Source organism: Platalea leucorodia, assembly GCF_965183815.1.
Source record: "Platalea leucorodia genome assembly, chromosome: 5".
In the NCBI taxonomy this organism is placed as follows: domain Eukaryota; kingdom Metazoa; phylum Chordata; class Aves; order Pelecaniformes; family Threskiornithidae; genus Platalea; species Platalea leucorodia.
The window spans coordinates 22,939,409-22,951,960 of record NC_138827.1 but is presented as its reverse complement, the minus strand read 5'-3'; the positions used below and the strand labels follow the sequence as shown (position 1 = coordinate 22,951,960).

The 12,552-nt window shown below is 41.2% G+C and overlaps 1 protein-coding gene across 5 annotated transcripts in view; it reads right to left on the bottom strand.

Moving 5' to 3' along the window:
• The window catches only part of JAK1 (Janus kinase 1), a 61,677-nt gene that overhangs the window by 4,413 nt on the left and 44,712 nt on the right, over positions 1–12,552 (bottom strand). For 4 of the 5 annotated variants that reach the window (XM_082313583.1, XM_082313585.1, XM_082313582.1 and 1 more), the window contains 13 exons: positions 12,339–12,496; positions 11,498–11,621; positions 9,754–9,943; positions 7,663–7,769; positions 6,234–6,380; positions 5,332–5,419; positions 4,652–4,779; positions 4,126–4,261; positions 3,535–3,686; positions 2,283–2,433; positions 1,424–1,518; positions 1,038–1,230; positions 351–475 (listed from right to left, as the gene is read on the bottom strand). In XM_082313583.1, the coding sequence (XP_082169709.1) occupies positions 351–475; positions 1,038–1,230; positions 1,424–1,518; positions 2,283–2,433; positions 3,535–3,686; positions 4,126–4,261; positions 4,652–4,779; positions 5,332–5,419; positions 6,234–6,380; positions 7,663–7,769; positions 9,754–9,943; positions 11,498–11,621; positions 12,339–12,496 (1,794 nt within the window). The remainder of the gene's footprint in view (positions 1–350; positions 476–1,037; positions 1,231–1,423; positions 1,519–2,282; positions 2,434–3,534; positions 3,687–4,125; positions 4,262–4,651; positions 4,780–5,331; positions 5,420–6,233; positions 6,381–7,662; positions 7,770–9,753; positions 9,944–11,497; positions 11,622–12,338; positions 12,497–12,552) is intronic. The other variant, XM_082313584.1, reaches the window with a different exon arrangement.

The following is a 12,552-nucleotide window of genomic DNA, read 5'->3' as shown; positions in this document are numbered from 1 at the left end:
GCGCTCCGCGCTCGCATCTCTTCCTCACTTTAGACTTGCACGTTGCTCCTTCCCTGTTGCCAACACCCCCTTTCTAAATGCTGTCCTCCCTCCTAATACTTCAAATTCTGCAGTAGGAACAACTTCTTCTCATAGTAAACTTTTATGCAAGGGAACCTGGTAATTACTCCCTTGCTGATCTTTGTGCCAGTAGCACCTGAAAGAGGGAGAGACTGCTTTAGGATTCGGGTCCTTGGGGACAAAGCAAGAATAGTTTTGTTCATTTGCTTCCCCCCCTTCCCGCCCCTTAAACTATTAAATTAAACTAATCAAACAGAAGAGTTGCAGGAAGGCTCTGGTGCCAGGCTCACCTTACAGATCTGAACTGCGTATCTGAGAAGTTGTTTGAGATTGATTTTGTTCTTGTTCCGGGGGAGATACTCCTTTAGGCTCCCAGAAGGAAGAAATTCCATGATGAGTTTAATCCCACTTCCTCCTAAAAACAGAGTGTGTGTTAATTTGCAGACACATGACCCTTCTCGTGTCATTAATACCAATAACTTTTGCACAAGCCCACAGCACTGGTAGCATTTGTAACAATATCGCATGACCATGGCCAGACTACGGGCCAACTCCCATTATCAGTCACTGTACCAATCCAGAGGAGAATCTATTCCAGGCAGGACAGTTACTGAACTTAAAGTTCTTATTAACATTGGCTTAAAACAATCACTACAGCAAATGCAAAACTATAAGACAACAGAGCTCTATTCTGTTACTAACGTGTGCTTCTACAAATGACCTCTGGGTTTACGGGGTGCTCATTTTTTTATTGGATTTGGTGAGAACATCAACCACGTTGCTCACATCCAGGTTAGCCAAGCACAAAAATGGGCAGGAGGACAACTTTGGAGATAAATTGCTGCTTTTTCCACGAAGAAAGAGATCTAAACCCGTAAGACTGAACTAAGACTGTTTTGCTTTTTAAATGCTTCATTTTTAGAGGAAAACCCTTATACTTTCAGTGTATGCTTTTAATATTCTACATGAAGATTTACCGTCTTCTGTGCAAATTCCCTTATATTTGACAATGTTCTCATGATAAAGATTCCTCAAGATTTCTATTTCCTTCTTGAGATCAGCGATGTGATTCCCTCCGCTCTCTGGCTTTAGAGATTTAACTGCCACTTGCTCTCCTGTATTGTCGCCTTCTGGGTCGTACCTGCAGAGTTCAACCTTGCCGAAGTGGCCCTAATTGTAAAAGAAGAGAGAGCATTATTTAACACAAAGAGAGAGCATTATTTAACATAACACTCACTAACCACAGTGTCACTGACACGCTATTTTAGGCATTTACGGTTCACATCTTCCTGTTGTGACACAGACAGCTGTGTATAGACACACGCACACACTTATCTGTGTTCTGTATCTGACATTCTCTTACCTCTCCCAAATCACGGATTCTTTTCAAGAATCGTTTTTCAAAGAGCGTGGGATCGACCTCTGTAACGGGCTTCTTCTCCGAGACGATATCAGGATCTGGGAGTGGACAGAAAGTCCCAGGTCAGACAGATTCCCACAAGGACATCTTGGTCTTAACACTTCAAGGCATCCTTGCTCACTTCCAGTCTGCCGCTGTTGGTGTGTTTCTATCCCTACTGTCCCAGCTTTTCTTATTTAAACCCTGCCTACTTCTTGACAGGGAATTCCTTCCATTGGTACATGCCAGTCTATCGCTTGCTGATCTTCCTCACTTTGTGGGTTGCTCACTGGGTTTTCTTCCAGATTCTGAATCAGTTTTCTCTCAACATACTTCCCACCCTGTAGTAGTTATTCAGCTTCTATGATTATTTATGCTAGGTATGGGACATCAAGTTTTGCCCTTAAATGATTGTCTGTTAGTTGTTCTATAGTAACTTCAACGTAAGATGAAGCAGGAACCAGAGTTATCTGTGTTAATGCTCTGATTCGGTCAAGAGAGTCCTACGGAAATCTCATGGAGCTCAAAGATTGTCTTGAAACTAACTTAAGCTGTTGTATAAAATATGGACCATCGAATGAAATGGCAGTAACACCAACACAACTTAAGCCTCGCATTCAGTACAAATTAAACACTTGCATCAGTGCAGATGAGTTTGCACTCATCTACAGAAAGGGCTGTTTCCATTGTTGTAGGGCCGCGACACGCTCCTGCCAATACAACCGTACACATGCAAGAATGCTGCTGTAAGGTGCCCAACTTTGCCAAATAAGCCAGCCTTCCTTATCCCTCCCTCCAGCTGATAAGCAAAACCAGGCCTTACTTTGTTCCTCCAGTTTGTTGATGTCTCTCATGATCGCTCTGAAGAAGGGTCTCTGATGGGGGTCGTAGTTCATGCACTGTTTCATCAGGTCAGCGAGTTCCTTGCATGATGGGGTTGCCAACACAAAATGCCCCTCGTAGAACCTCTCCTTCTGTAAGGTGCAAATAGAAACTCCTGCATGAATTTTAGCTTTGAACTTAATAAACCCATGTTCTACATCAGAAGATGTGACGGTTAGATCCTTAAGTCATTGTGAACTTTTATTTAACTTCGCCAAGGAAATCCTCCTTTTCAGCAGTAACTCTAAACCATCTCCTACTAGCAGAGAATTACTATTGTGCTGAATCTGGTGTAGTTTGGAGCACCCACTTAAAACACGTGAAGTTTCTAAAATGTGCTGAAGATTTCACCTTTCAGAAGTTATTTTTCTGCCATGTTTGCCATGTTACTTATGCACAGAGACAAATGGCCGAGTGGAAACGCTTGCCAAGGAAACAATACAATACCGGCTGCTCTTCACAACCCCTGAGAAGGTACCAGCTTCGGGGCAAATGGGATGAGGGTGGGCTTGTGCATTTCTAAGCTCTGCAGAGCTACCCCGGCTGTCTGCCACATGCAGGAAGCAGGCTGTAGCCAGGGCAGCAAGTTCCTCTCGGCTACCTCCTGTTAAAACAGCTCGGGCAGTGACTCAAGTACTCAGTCATTTCCTTCAGACGGCAGCAGCTGCCTTGCTCCATCGCCTTCCCAACACAGCAAAACTTCAAGAGAGAAAAGGCACATTTGGAACATATGCTGAGGGGCTCCGGCAGTGATGTACAGAAACTGCCAGCAGTAATGCAAAACAAGAGTGAACTATAATGGTGTCTCGCAGGAGACAAGTTCTGAACCAATGTCCAGAAGAAACAAGCAAGAACAGAAGAACCTAGCTGCTTACCTCAGTCAGTTTATAACTGGACATAGGGGTTAGAAACGGACAGGTGTGAAAGCATCAGAAGTTCTGTTTAATTGTTACTATGCTGAGTTTTGAAAATCCCCAGCAAGATCAGGTTGAAGCAGTAATTAGCTATTTTTGTAGTAAGGACAAGAATTCCAGCTGCAACCTGCAGAAATTTAGATGGATCAGCCCCTTCTCAAGTCCAGCTGAGCTGGTTTTCATGTAAGTTGAAAGCAACTCAAATTGGATATGGAAACTGAATTGCCAAAGAGGATGCATCTGAGATGTCAAGGTAAAGTTCATGTAACATAGTTTTACCTCTGCTAACGTCTTGTCTTTCAGTGGTATTTCTCCATTATAGCAGATTTCCCACAGTGTTGTACCAAAACTCCACTTATCTGCTGCAACGCTTAAATTTTTGGAGTCTTCAACACATTCAGGTGCAATCCAGGGGATTCGCTCAACGCATTCTTAGATAAAACACAGAACCAAAGCATTTTGGAGTTAATATCAAAGGACTAAAAAAACAGCCTTCTTACTTAATTATTCTTGTCTAACAGTTGCTTAACTAAAATAAACTAAACCTGCAGTATTTGTCCAGTTTCAGGAGAATATTGATTCTCAAATCCCTGTTCTCAGAAGGATGTTTCTGTGGTTTTTACGAGCTCGTGCCTTGAGCTATCCAGAAACTGAGATTCCTTCTATACTATCTCACTAGACTTAACATGACTTGTTAAGAGAAACGAATACAACAAGCACCCACTGTCAGCAACACCCCTTCACTTCCATGTAGTTTTCAGATTTATGGAAGCTGATTACTTGTATTTTAGAGCCAGTTCTAGCTGTATAAATGATATTTTTTCCTTTCCCCACCACACTGAAGAGAGAAATCAGATTCCTGTACCATACCTTGTCTGGACAGCACAGTTATTGGTATTCCTGGGTCGCTCAGCTTTATGAAAGGACCATATTCAGTGTCAATTCCCTCTCTTGCCAGTAGGATGTTTTTAGTACACACATTTCCATGTACCAAATCCTTATCCTCCTACAGGAAGGGAGGAAAAGCATATAGTGAGTCCAGTGAGCTAGCAATGCTCTGCAAGTGCTCTAACATACCTACAGCATAGGGGATCACTGTAAAATACTCCAAAGCTGAAATCCAAAAATACAGCTTGGAAGAAATTATCCCAGAGAAAAACAGGGAAAGCAGGAGATGGGAAACATACTGTTCACACTTAAGCATCAGCTCTACAAATGCAAATGCATTTTGGAAAAAAGACCAAAATATATTCCTTTTTCACAAAGAGCCTAATTGCTCATTGCACAGTCCCACTACCTGAAAAAGGAAATTCATTAGTTACTAACGCACACGAAACCTCTGCAGCGTTAGATTGCAGCAGCTACAGGCAATGTTTTTGTCAAGACGCCTTCTTACCAAGTAGCTTAGGGCACTTGCAAGTTGCTTGGCAACTTTGAATTTCCAAGGAGTTGTCAGGACTTCACTCTTCCGATGCATGAACAGATCCAGAGGCCCAAATTCAACAAACTCTTCAACCATGATATCTACAAAGTCAGGTGTATAAAGTCAGTATTGCAATAACCAGTGTCTGGAGCCATCTAATAAGCCTGTTACCATCTCCCCCCCCCGCCCCAGGCCCCCAGGAAAGTTGGTTATAATGTGTCTTTATATCACCTTCCTCAAAGTTTATTTCAGCGCTCAGAACCCAAATTAAAAGGCTTTAGGTAGTAAAGGAACAGTAAACAAGGAAAAAAGCGTTTTAAAGAGCAGAGGGCAGAGCCTTCCCAGGGAAATAACTTTTGCCAGAAGGCTGGTTTGTATTGACGCTACCACTATCACTCTGGCATTCCAACCTCAAGGAATCATCCTGTTAGGCAGTTATTCAAAGACAGCATTGGAAGAGGAAACTTGTTAGTAGAAAGGACTTTGCAGCTGCCTTGCTGTTCCAATTCCACTTCTGTCTGCACTGAAAAATCAAGAGGCAGCAGCTGCTAACCCCATCTCCCCCCGTGCTAGCACTGAACGAAATGGTTGCCCTGTCCCTACGAAGCCTGCTGCTTAAGTGGGCTGCCTAGAGAGATGTTCACTGAACTCACTTTCTACATCACGGACGCAGACTCCATGGAGGAGGACAATGTGCTTGTGAGACACCTGCCTCATCATGCTTGCCGTTTCAAAGAATGCCTGTTAGAAAGTGGAAGAGGTTAGCCACTAAACTGCTGGTTATTGTGGCAGTCATTCAAGTGTATAACAAATACAGAGCATCAAGTAACAAAAACACTTGCAAAAGATTACTGTGTTTTCCAGTAACATAAAGGGTCAACAATGGTAGGGACGTGCCACCCCGCTGTAGTAATGGGGCAGTGGAGTGCTGTCAGAGATGTGGTGTTGTTCACTAGGTCATGTAAGCAACCAGTGCTCTTCCCTGCGTTCTCGCAGCCATGCATATACTAGGTCTCAGCATCCCCTGCGTGACACATTAGCCTCTCTTACTAGATGATAAAGCAAAATGCAGATCAGGCAAGTTGCCTGTGGCCATGTTGATGACAGAACTGGCGACAGACTCACAGCCCAACGCACAAGGCGGAGGTAATTTCTGGTAGGCAGCAGTACCCTCACTGAACTCCATGGCTCTCAACTGACGCAGCTGCAAGACCGTGGGTACGGGTATGACGGTGCATTTCATACCACAGAAAGGTCTGGGTTCATTTTCCTTGCGCTTATGATCTGCGTGCTTGCAGGATGTAAGTGAGCACTGGCATGCTCCAGCCAGACCCAATGCTGCTGCCTGCCTAATGAGAGCAGCTTACTGAGTATCTCAAAAGTGTTGATCAATGATGGATTTGACTGCCTAAAATGTTGAGTAACACCTTCAGCATTTTCCTGTTCCCCTACTATATACACAACCCCTTCTTTTAAAGGCTTTTCATAGTTAACCATGTCCAATACTGTGAGACCCAGTGTTTTTACTACAACAGACAAAAAGGAAAAAACTTGCCAAAGAAATGTCTCTGTGGCTGGGGTCCAAGACTTTGAGGAGGACTTTAATCTCTTTTTCATTTTGATATCCTTCATTCTCGTCATCTTTGTAGTTGAGAATCCCTGAGTAAATCTGTGTTCTTGTCCCTCTTCCAAGATGTTCACCCTAAGACATAACGCACCATATATTTTTGAAACCAGGACATGAAGCAAACAAGTGTAGATTTACACAAATACTCGAATCTGCACTCTGTGCTGCCTCTCCAAGTAGAGAGTGAATTTAGCCCTCCACTTGATCTAGCTACATATGGACTTAAAATTATTTCAGCGAGAAACCAGTGACAGCGTGTTGTTCTTTGCTTTAGTAGTCTCTCTGAGCATACTCACCACTGTAAACTCCTTTGACATTAAAGGGCTATTACATCTCCGTTAACATCAAACAGGTTCAGTGTGATTTAACATTATTAGACTAAACACCAAATGAATAAATAATAACTGGCCTCTTATTTACAATAAGCTGCTATTGAGGCAATCTTTAATGTGTTTCCAAAAGTTAGAGGAAGTAATATTTCAATGGAACACTTTGTTTGGGAAAGCAATTTCCTCCTAAATAACAGAGGATGCTGCCTTGGGATATTTTTGCAGGAAGTCTGCATGCTGACTGTAAATATACCAATCAAAAAACAATTAACATAGTCTATATCTGCCCTCCCCGGTCAGTGATGTAATTAAAAAAAAAAAAAAACAAAAAAAAACCAAAAAACAACAAAACCCAAACTTTTTACTTAACTGAAGAAGCTAACTGCATGATTTAAGAGCTCAGGTCTTTTAGCAACATTAAATGCGATTTGTGCATTCAAGCCACTGTGTGTTTTTTGAGGTTTATTCAGGTCACCTACATCACTAACTGCAAACAACTGTCAGAAAATTTGGGAACATAGGTGCTAAATCAGTTTGGAACACAAAATTTGGAATGCTAAGACTCTTCAGAGCTTTTGAATATTTCACCCTTTTTTTTACTGTAGGATATTATCTTAAACCTCAAGTTGCCTGTTTCTCTGGTATGTCAGGCTTTAAAAGATACAGCCACATTTAGCAACAAACCAGCTAGGAAAAGCAGCAGCTCTTAAGACTTTAATGATTTTTTAAGAATGACCTTAGAAGCACCTCTTTCAACAGACACTAGAAAACTGCTCAAATATCAATTTGATTTCTAGTGAAAGGCATTACTTCCAAGCTTCTCTTTTTCCACACAAGGACACACATACATTTAGATTCTGCAATAGGAGGCTTTAATACAAATAAACATTCAAATGAAGTTTTGCTGAGGAGAAATGGGAGTGGAAGAACCAGTCAGAATGGGGTGATTTTACATTATTTAACCGGTTGCGGTGGGCTGTCACACTTCTTTGACTATAAGAGAGAAACACAGTTCAGCAGCTACCTACCTGCATGATTTCTTCCTTGAGGATTCGATGGAAACTCAGCTGCCCTAGGTGATAAACAGGCTGCCATTCCTGTGCCTTCTTGGTTGCAACTAGCAAGTTGGAGATTTCTGGAAGGCAGGGAGAGAAAACATTCCTTAAGACTTTTCAAAGATAACTGCATTCACCCTTCTCAGTCAATAACATTATTGTATATGCTCACTGCAAGGTAAATACCCAAATGAATGAGGAGGAGGGAGAAAAGAAGAAACTTTGACTTAACTTCTGCTCAAGTAATTTCTACTCTATCATTCAACAGAGAATTCACTAAAGGAGAGCTACATACTTTATATCATATATACCACCTAATATTAGCCATATTGGGGCTGATATTAAGAAACTGATAGTGTTTACTACACAGAGAAATACCTGGGACTGAAAGAGGCAATGCCTCTGCTGTACATTAAGTAAAATAACACATACTCCCTTCTGCCAACAGGTACATATTCAGTGTGCAGATCAGTAAGGGGTTGCTGGAGTCTCATCTCTTCTTTACCTCCTTGAAAATGTCTTGCTCTCTGGGAAATACTAACAGTCTGTTTCCAGAGCACTAGAATTGATTTGGGGCATGGGAAATTCACAGAAGGAAAAGACTCAAAAGCCCGGTGTTTCCTCCCCCCTGCTTCTGCTCAGAGAGAGGCATGGTTAGATCCAAAAGTCTTGCACATGAATTTTGTCTTCCTGTGTTTGACAGCAGGCATTATTTATTATGCTACAATGGTTTAAGATGTCTGTGTGCATGTGGCCTTCCCATTACTGAACATGTGCATCGGGGCTAAACCATGATCTAGCACTCTGAAAACAATCAGTAATGAACCATACACTGGAAAAACTGCTTTATTTCTGCATCCCCTAAACTTCTTTGTGAATAACCAGTTAAATAGACCAATTCAAAAAGAAGCAAAGAAGAAGAACAAGATAAAAAAACAAAACAGGGAAGAGACGCAGCACGGAACAGCATAGATAATGCACTGGATCCCACTGTAACTAATGCCGATGAAAAGCTGAAGTAGATAGTCAACTCCTTGACCTGTTTTATTTTATTCCAAATACAGCTGTCAAAATGTAATCAAAACGTCAAAACGTTTAATCTCCCCATGCTCCAGACAATCACCAATGTTCTTCAAAGCGCTGATAAGCTTGGTGTCTATCTACAGAGTACTCTCCTCTGAAACCGTCAGAACAAGCAGGTAATTAACGTAGCTCAGTTGTTCCCCTTATTCTAACAGGAAACCATTATCTGATCAACACAATCACACCACTGTGTTTCCTCTTTCATACAAAATTCAGCTGCAAGACACTTGTAGTTTATAGCAAACAATTTTACTAAGTGTTAACATTAACAGTTTAACAAATGCATGATTGTCCCAGCCCTCTAAAATCTGACCTTACAGATGGATCTACTGACTGCGAGGCTGTTCTGCTTGCTAACAGTTGCGGGCCAAGCCTTCCCTGCTGCTTCACGAAGATTAATAGAGTAAACAACAGCTCATAATGAGAGCACACAAGCTTCAAACCAGAGATTGCCACACAACCACTGCAGGTTGCAGTGATGCATGGTGGCACTGCTTCGCATACGTGACTCGGTGGAGCAAAGGAAGAACCTTATATGGTCCTTGCTTTGCCGCAGCATTCTGGCCCATGACTCTGAGTCAGCTGTGACATTTTCTTTTTAAACAAATCTAGAGTTCCACCTCTGCCGTCGATACTGCAGGGCCAGCTGCTTAGATGCAAAAAGGGAAACCAGAACTTTTCTCACTGTCATTTGAAAAGTTCACACAAACAAGGCTCATGAGAAGCACCGGCCCCTGAGCATCCCTGTGCTGAGCTTGTAACATTAAAAGGAAACCCCAAAACCTTGTACACTGTGCTTGCTTTTGCTTTTTGACAAGACCCCTCCTTCACAGAAAAGGAAGGAACTTTATAATTTTTTAACTGACAAAAGAGCTTTACACAAGAATACAGAACAAACCAAAGAAGCTAAGAATGCCTCGTATTTCTGGAGTTTGTTTTCTTTCAACAACAGTTTGTCGCTTATCTTAAAGGACAGACTACCTCTTGGTTTTGGTTGGCAGCACCTCTTCAGTGTAAAGCTTATGTTGTCTGTTCGAAGTATTTGTCCTTTCAGGTGATCCATCAGCTCTTTTAAGGATGAGAAAGACTTGTTTGAACCATGTAGGAAGTACCCGCCTTTCTTCACCTCAATCTGGAAGTTCTTGTACTGGACTGAATTATTTATCATCTGCTATTAGGGGGGAAGAGGAGGAAAAAAGAAAGCAAAATAACAATCGTTAAAGTGAAAGAATGTTTGTAAAGCCATAAAAGGTCCCCAAAAGCCTTTGAAATTACATGTAAGACCAGTTAATCACTTGCTCCTAAGCTAGGGTCCTCTAATCAAACTCCAACAAAGTAGAAAAAGGCCCTAAAATTCCTATAAACTTCAGTCCCAGGAAGGCTCATAATAACAGAGAGGCAGAAGAGCAGCATAAAGATGCAATCATCTAACAAGTCCAATTACAGCTTCTGTGTTTTGCAGAGCCTGAGAATATGCAGAAACCCTGACTCTTCAGAAGGAATTTTCTCTTCACTTGGTCAAGAATTGCAGTATCTGGACCACAGTTTCAAAACCTCAACTTAAAAACAGCAGAACTCCCTATCACAACCCAGATTGTTCAAGTGAAACAAGATTTCAGGCTGTTGTTCAAACCTTCCAGTTTCATTCAGAGGTATTGGGGAAGAATGACTGAACTTTTGTACTTACCTACCTCAAGCCCATGCCCTTTCAAGTTCTGCCCTCTACTCCTGCTTCCTCACCTCTACTATACTGCAGCTTTGCATCACCTCTGTCCTCTCTAAGCCTCACAATGAGATTAAATGATTTCCAAGACAAAATTAATTTCTTGTTTCAATGCCTCAGTTGCCCAGTCTATTAGAAGACAGTGCTGATCATATAGTTTTTTTGCAAATGTCTACAGAAGATGAACCAAATATCAGTGCTAAAAGATGACTATTATTTCCAAGAGGTTTTTTCATCATTCTGTTGTTTCTTGCTTCAAATGTCCCTTCTTGACCTCAGCATTGATTCTATTAACATCTTTTTCTGAGAAGGAAAACAGTTTATATACTTCTACGCTATTACTACTCTTGTGTGAACACTTTAAATATCTTCCCAAAACTAGCAAAGTCAGCTTCAGACTTCCAGCTGAGGTCAGCAAAATTCAAACTTCTGTGCAGTTGCTGATTCTTCTTTTCTACTTCTAACAGGTTCTCTCACCTATCCCACCTCATGAGGTTTTACTTGCCACTCATCTTTCACAAAATACGTTCCACGAGCTAACTGTGTATATGTCCCCTTCTGTGGTGCTCTACATGTAAAGGCAGCTGTCCTCACGCACTATTCTTTTACAGTGTGTCAGCAGAAATATATTCGTATAATTAAATCCACCTTTAAGAAACATTAGGTAAGTCGCAGTGACAAATTCTGTATGTCATTCTCACACCATATGAGTTTAAAAAGCTTCATTTCCATCACATTCATACACAGTTTTATTGCTATGAATGGAAATGTTCTGGATGTAATGAAATGTATTTGTAGATCTAGCATATTTGTAAAGATAGCACAGGAGTCCAGGGAAAATGAAGCTATGAGTGCAAGTATCTACCGTCTGCTGCATCAGCTATCAAACAAAGATAAGAGTGTCTGCCCTAAAGAACATAAGTATATCAACATGGATTACAGGGCGCTGCTAGTCTTTAGCTCATTATCAAATTACTGCTGGGAATGCCACACCTGACGTACCTCTGAGCCTTCAAAACAAGTCACTGTCATGAGAATGTGGTTGAAGTTCGTGCAGCTCCATCTCAACACATACATCCCTGCTTCGTTCCCTTCCTGTCGCAGTTTGTTGATGGCATATTCCGTGCTGAAAGAGTCAACGTACAAACGAGGAAAACCAACAAATGAGCAGTTGCATCCAAAATCTATTATTAGTAAATACACAGGAAAGTAATCCTATATTTGGAACAAAAATGTATAACAGCAACTTAGAGATATTTATATTATTAAAACATGAATTAATTGTGTGCATTACACACACTCACATTTAGCTGCAAAAGAGCAAGGGGAAGTTTTATTAAGCTCCTAGCATGCTTAATGGGGAAATTCCACATCCCAACACAGTGCGCACGTAAGCTCTCAGTTTTCTATATATTGTATCTTCAAACATAAAAGGAAAAGCCAAAAAGGTGGGCAGAAGGGAAAATAATTGCTTTAGCTATTAGAAAAAAACAAAGGCTTTGTGCCTCCATCCAAGGACTCCCAGGACCAGTGTAGATACAGTTCAACGTTGTTTACCTAAAATATTCCCATCTGTTCAGCTGACGATCTTTATAGCTATTAGTGAAGTAAGCCTCAAAATACTCCTGTAGTGAGAAAACACTGGCTTTATAGACGAGCAAGATGATGTGAAGAGAAAGTGACATTTTTTCCATATAATCATTAAAAAAAATAAATTTGTTCTACAACCTTTTGTTAACTAACAACCTTCCAAATGTCACATTTCCTCAATGCATTCAATATGCAGCAGTATTAGAGAACTAATTATTCAAGTGGAAAAATTAAAATCAAACGTTTTACTAACCAAATGGGTCCGTGGCATCCATTTTTTATGTTGTGCTCAATCAGTGGAGGAGCCACATCTGTGCAGAGGTAATGGTGGGCATCTGCTGTAAGTCTGAAGTACCCATCTATCAGCGATGCAAACGACAAGGCCTCATCATGTGAGGACAGTTTTAATTCCTACAACAAAAAGATATTTTAGCAACGAATTCTCACAGTTCTGTTACAACATTTCA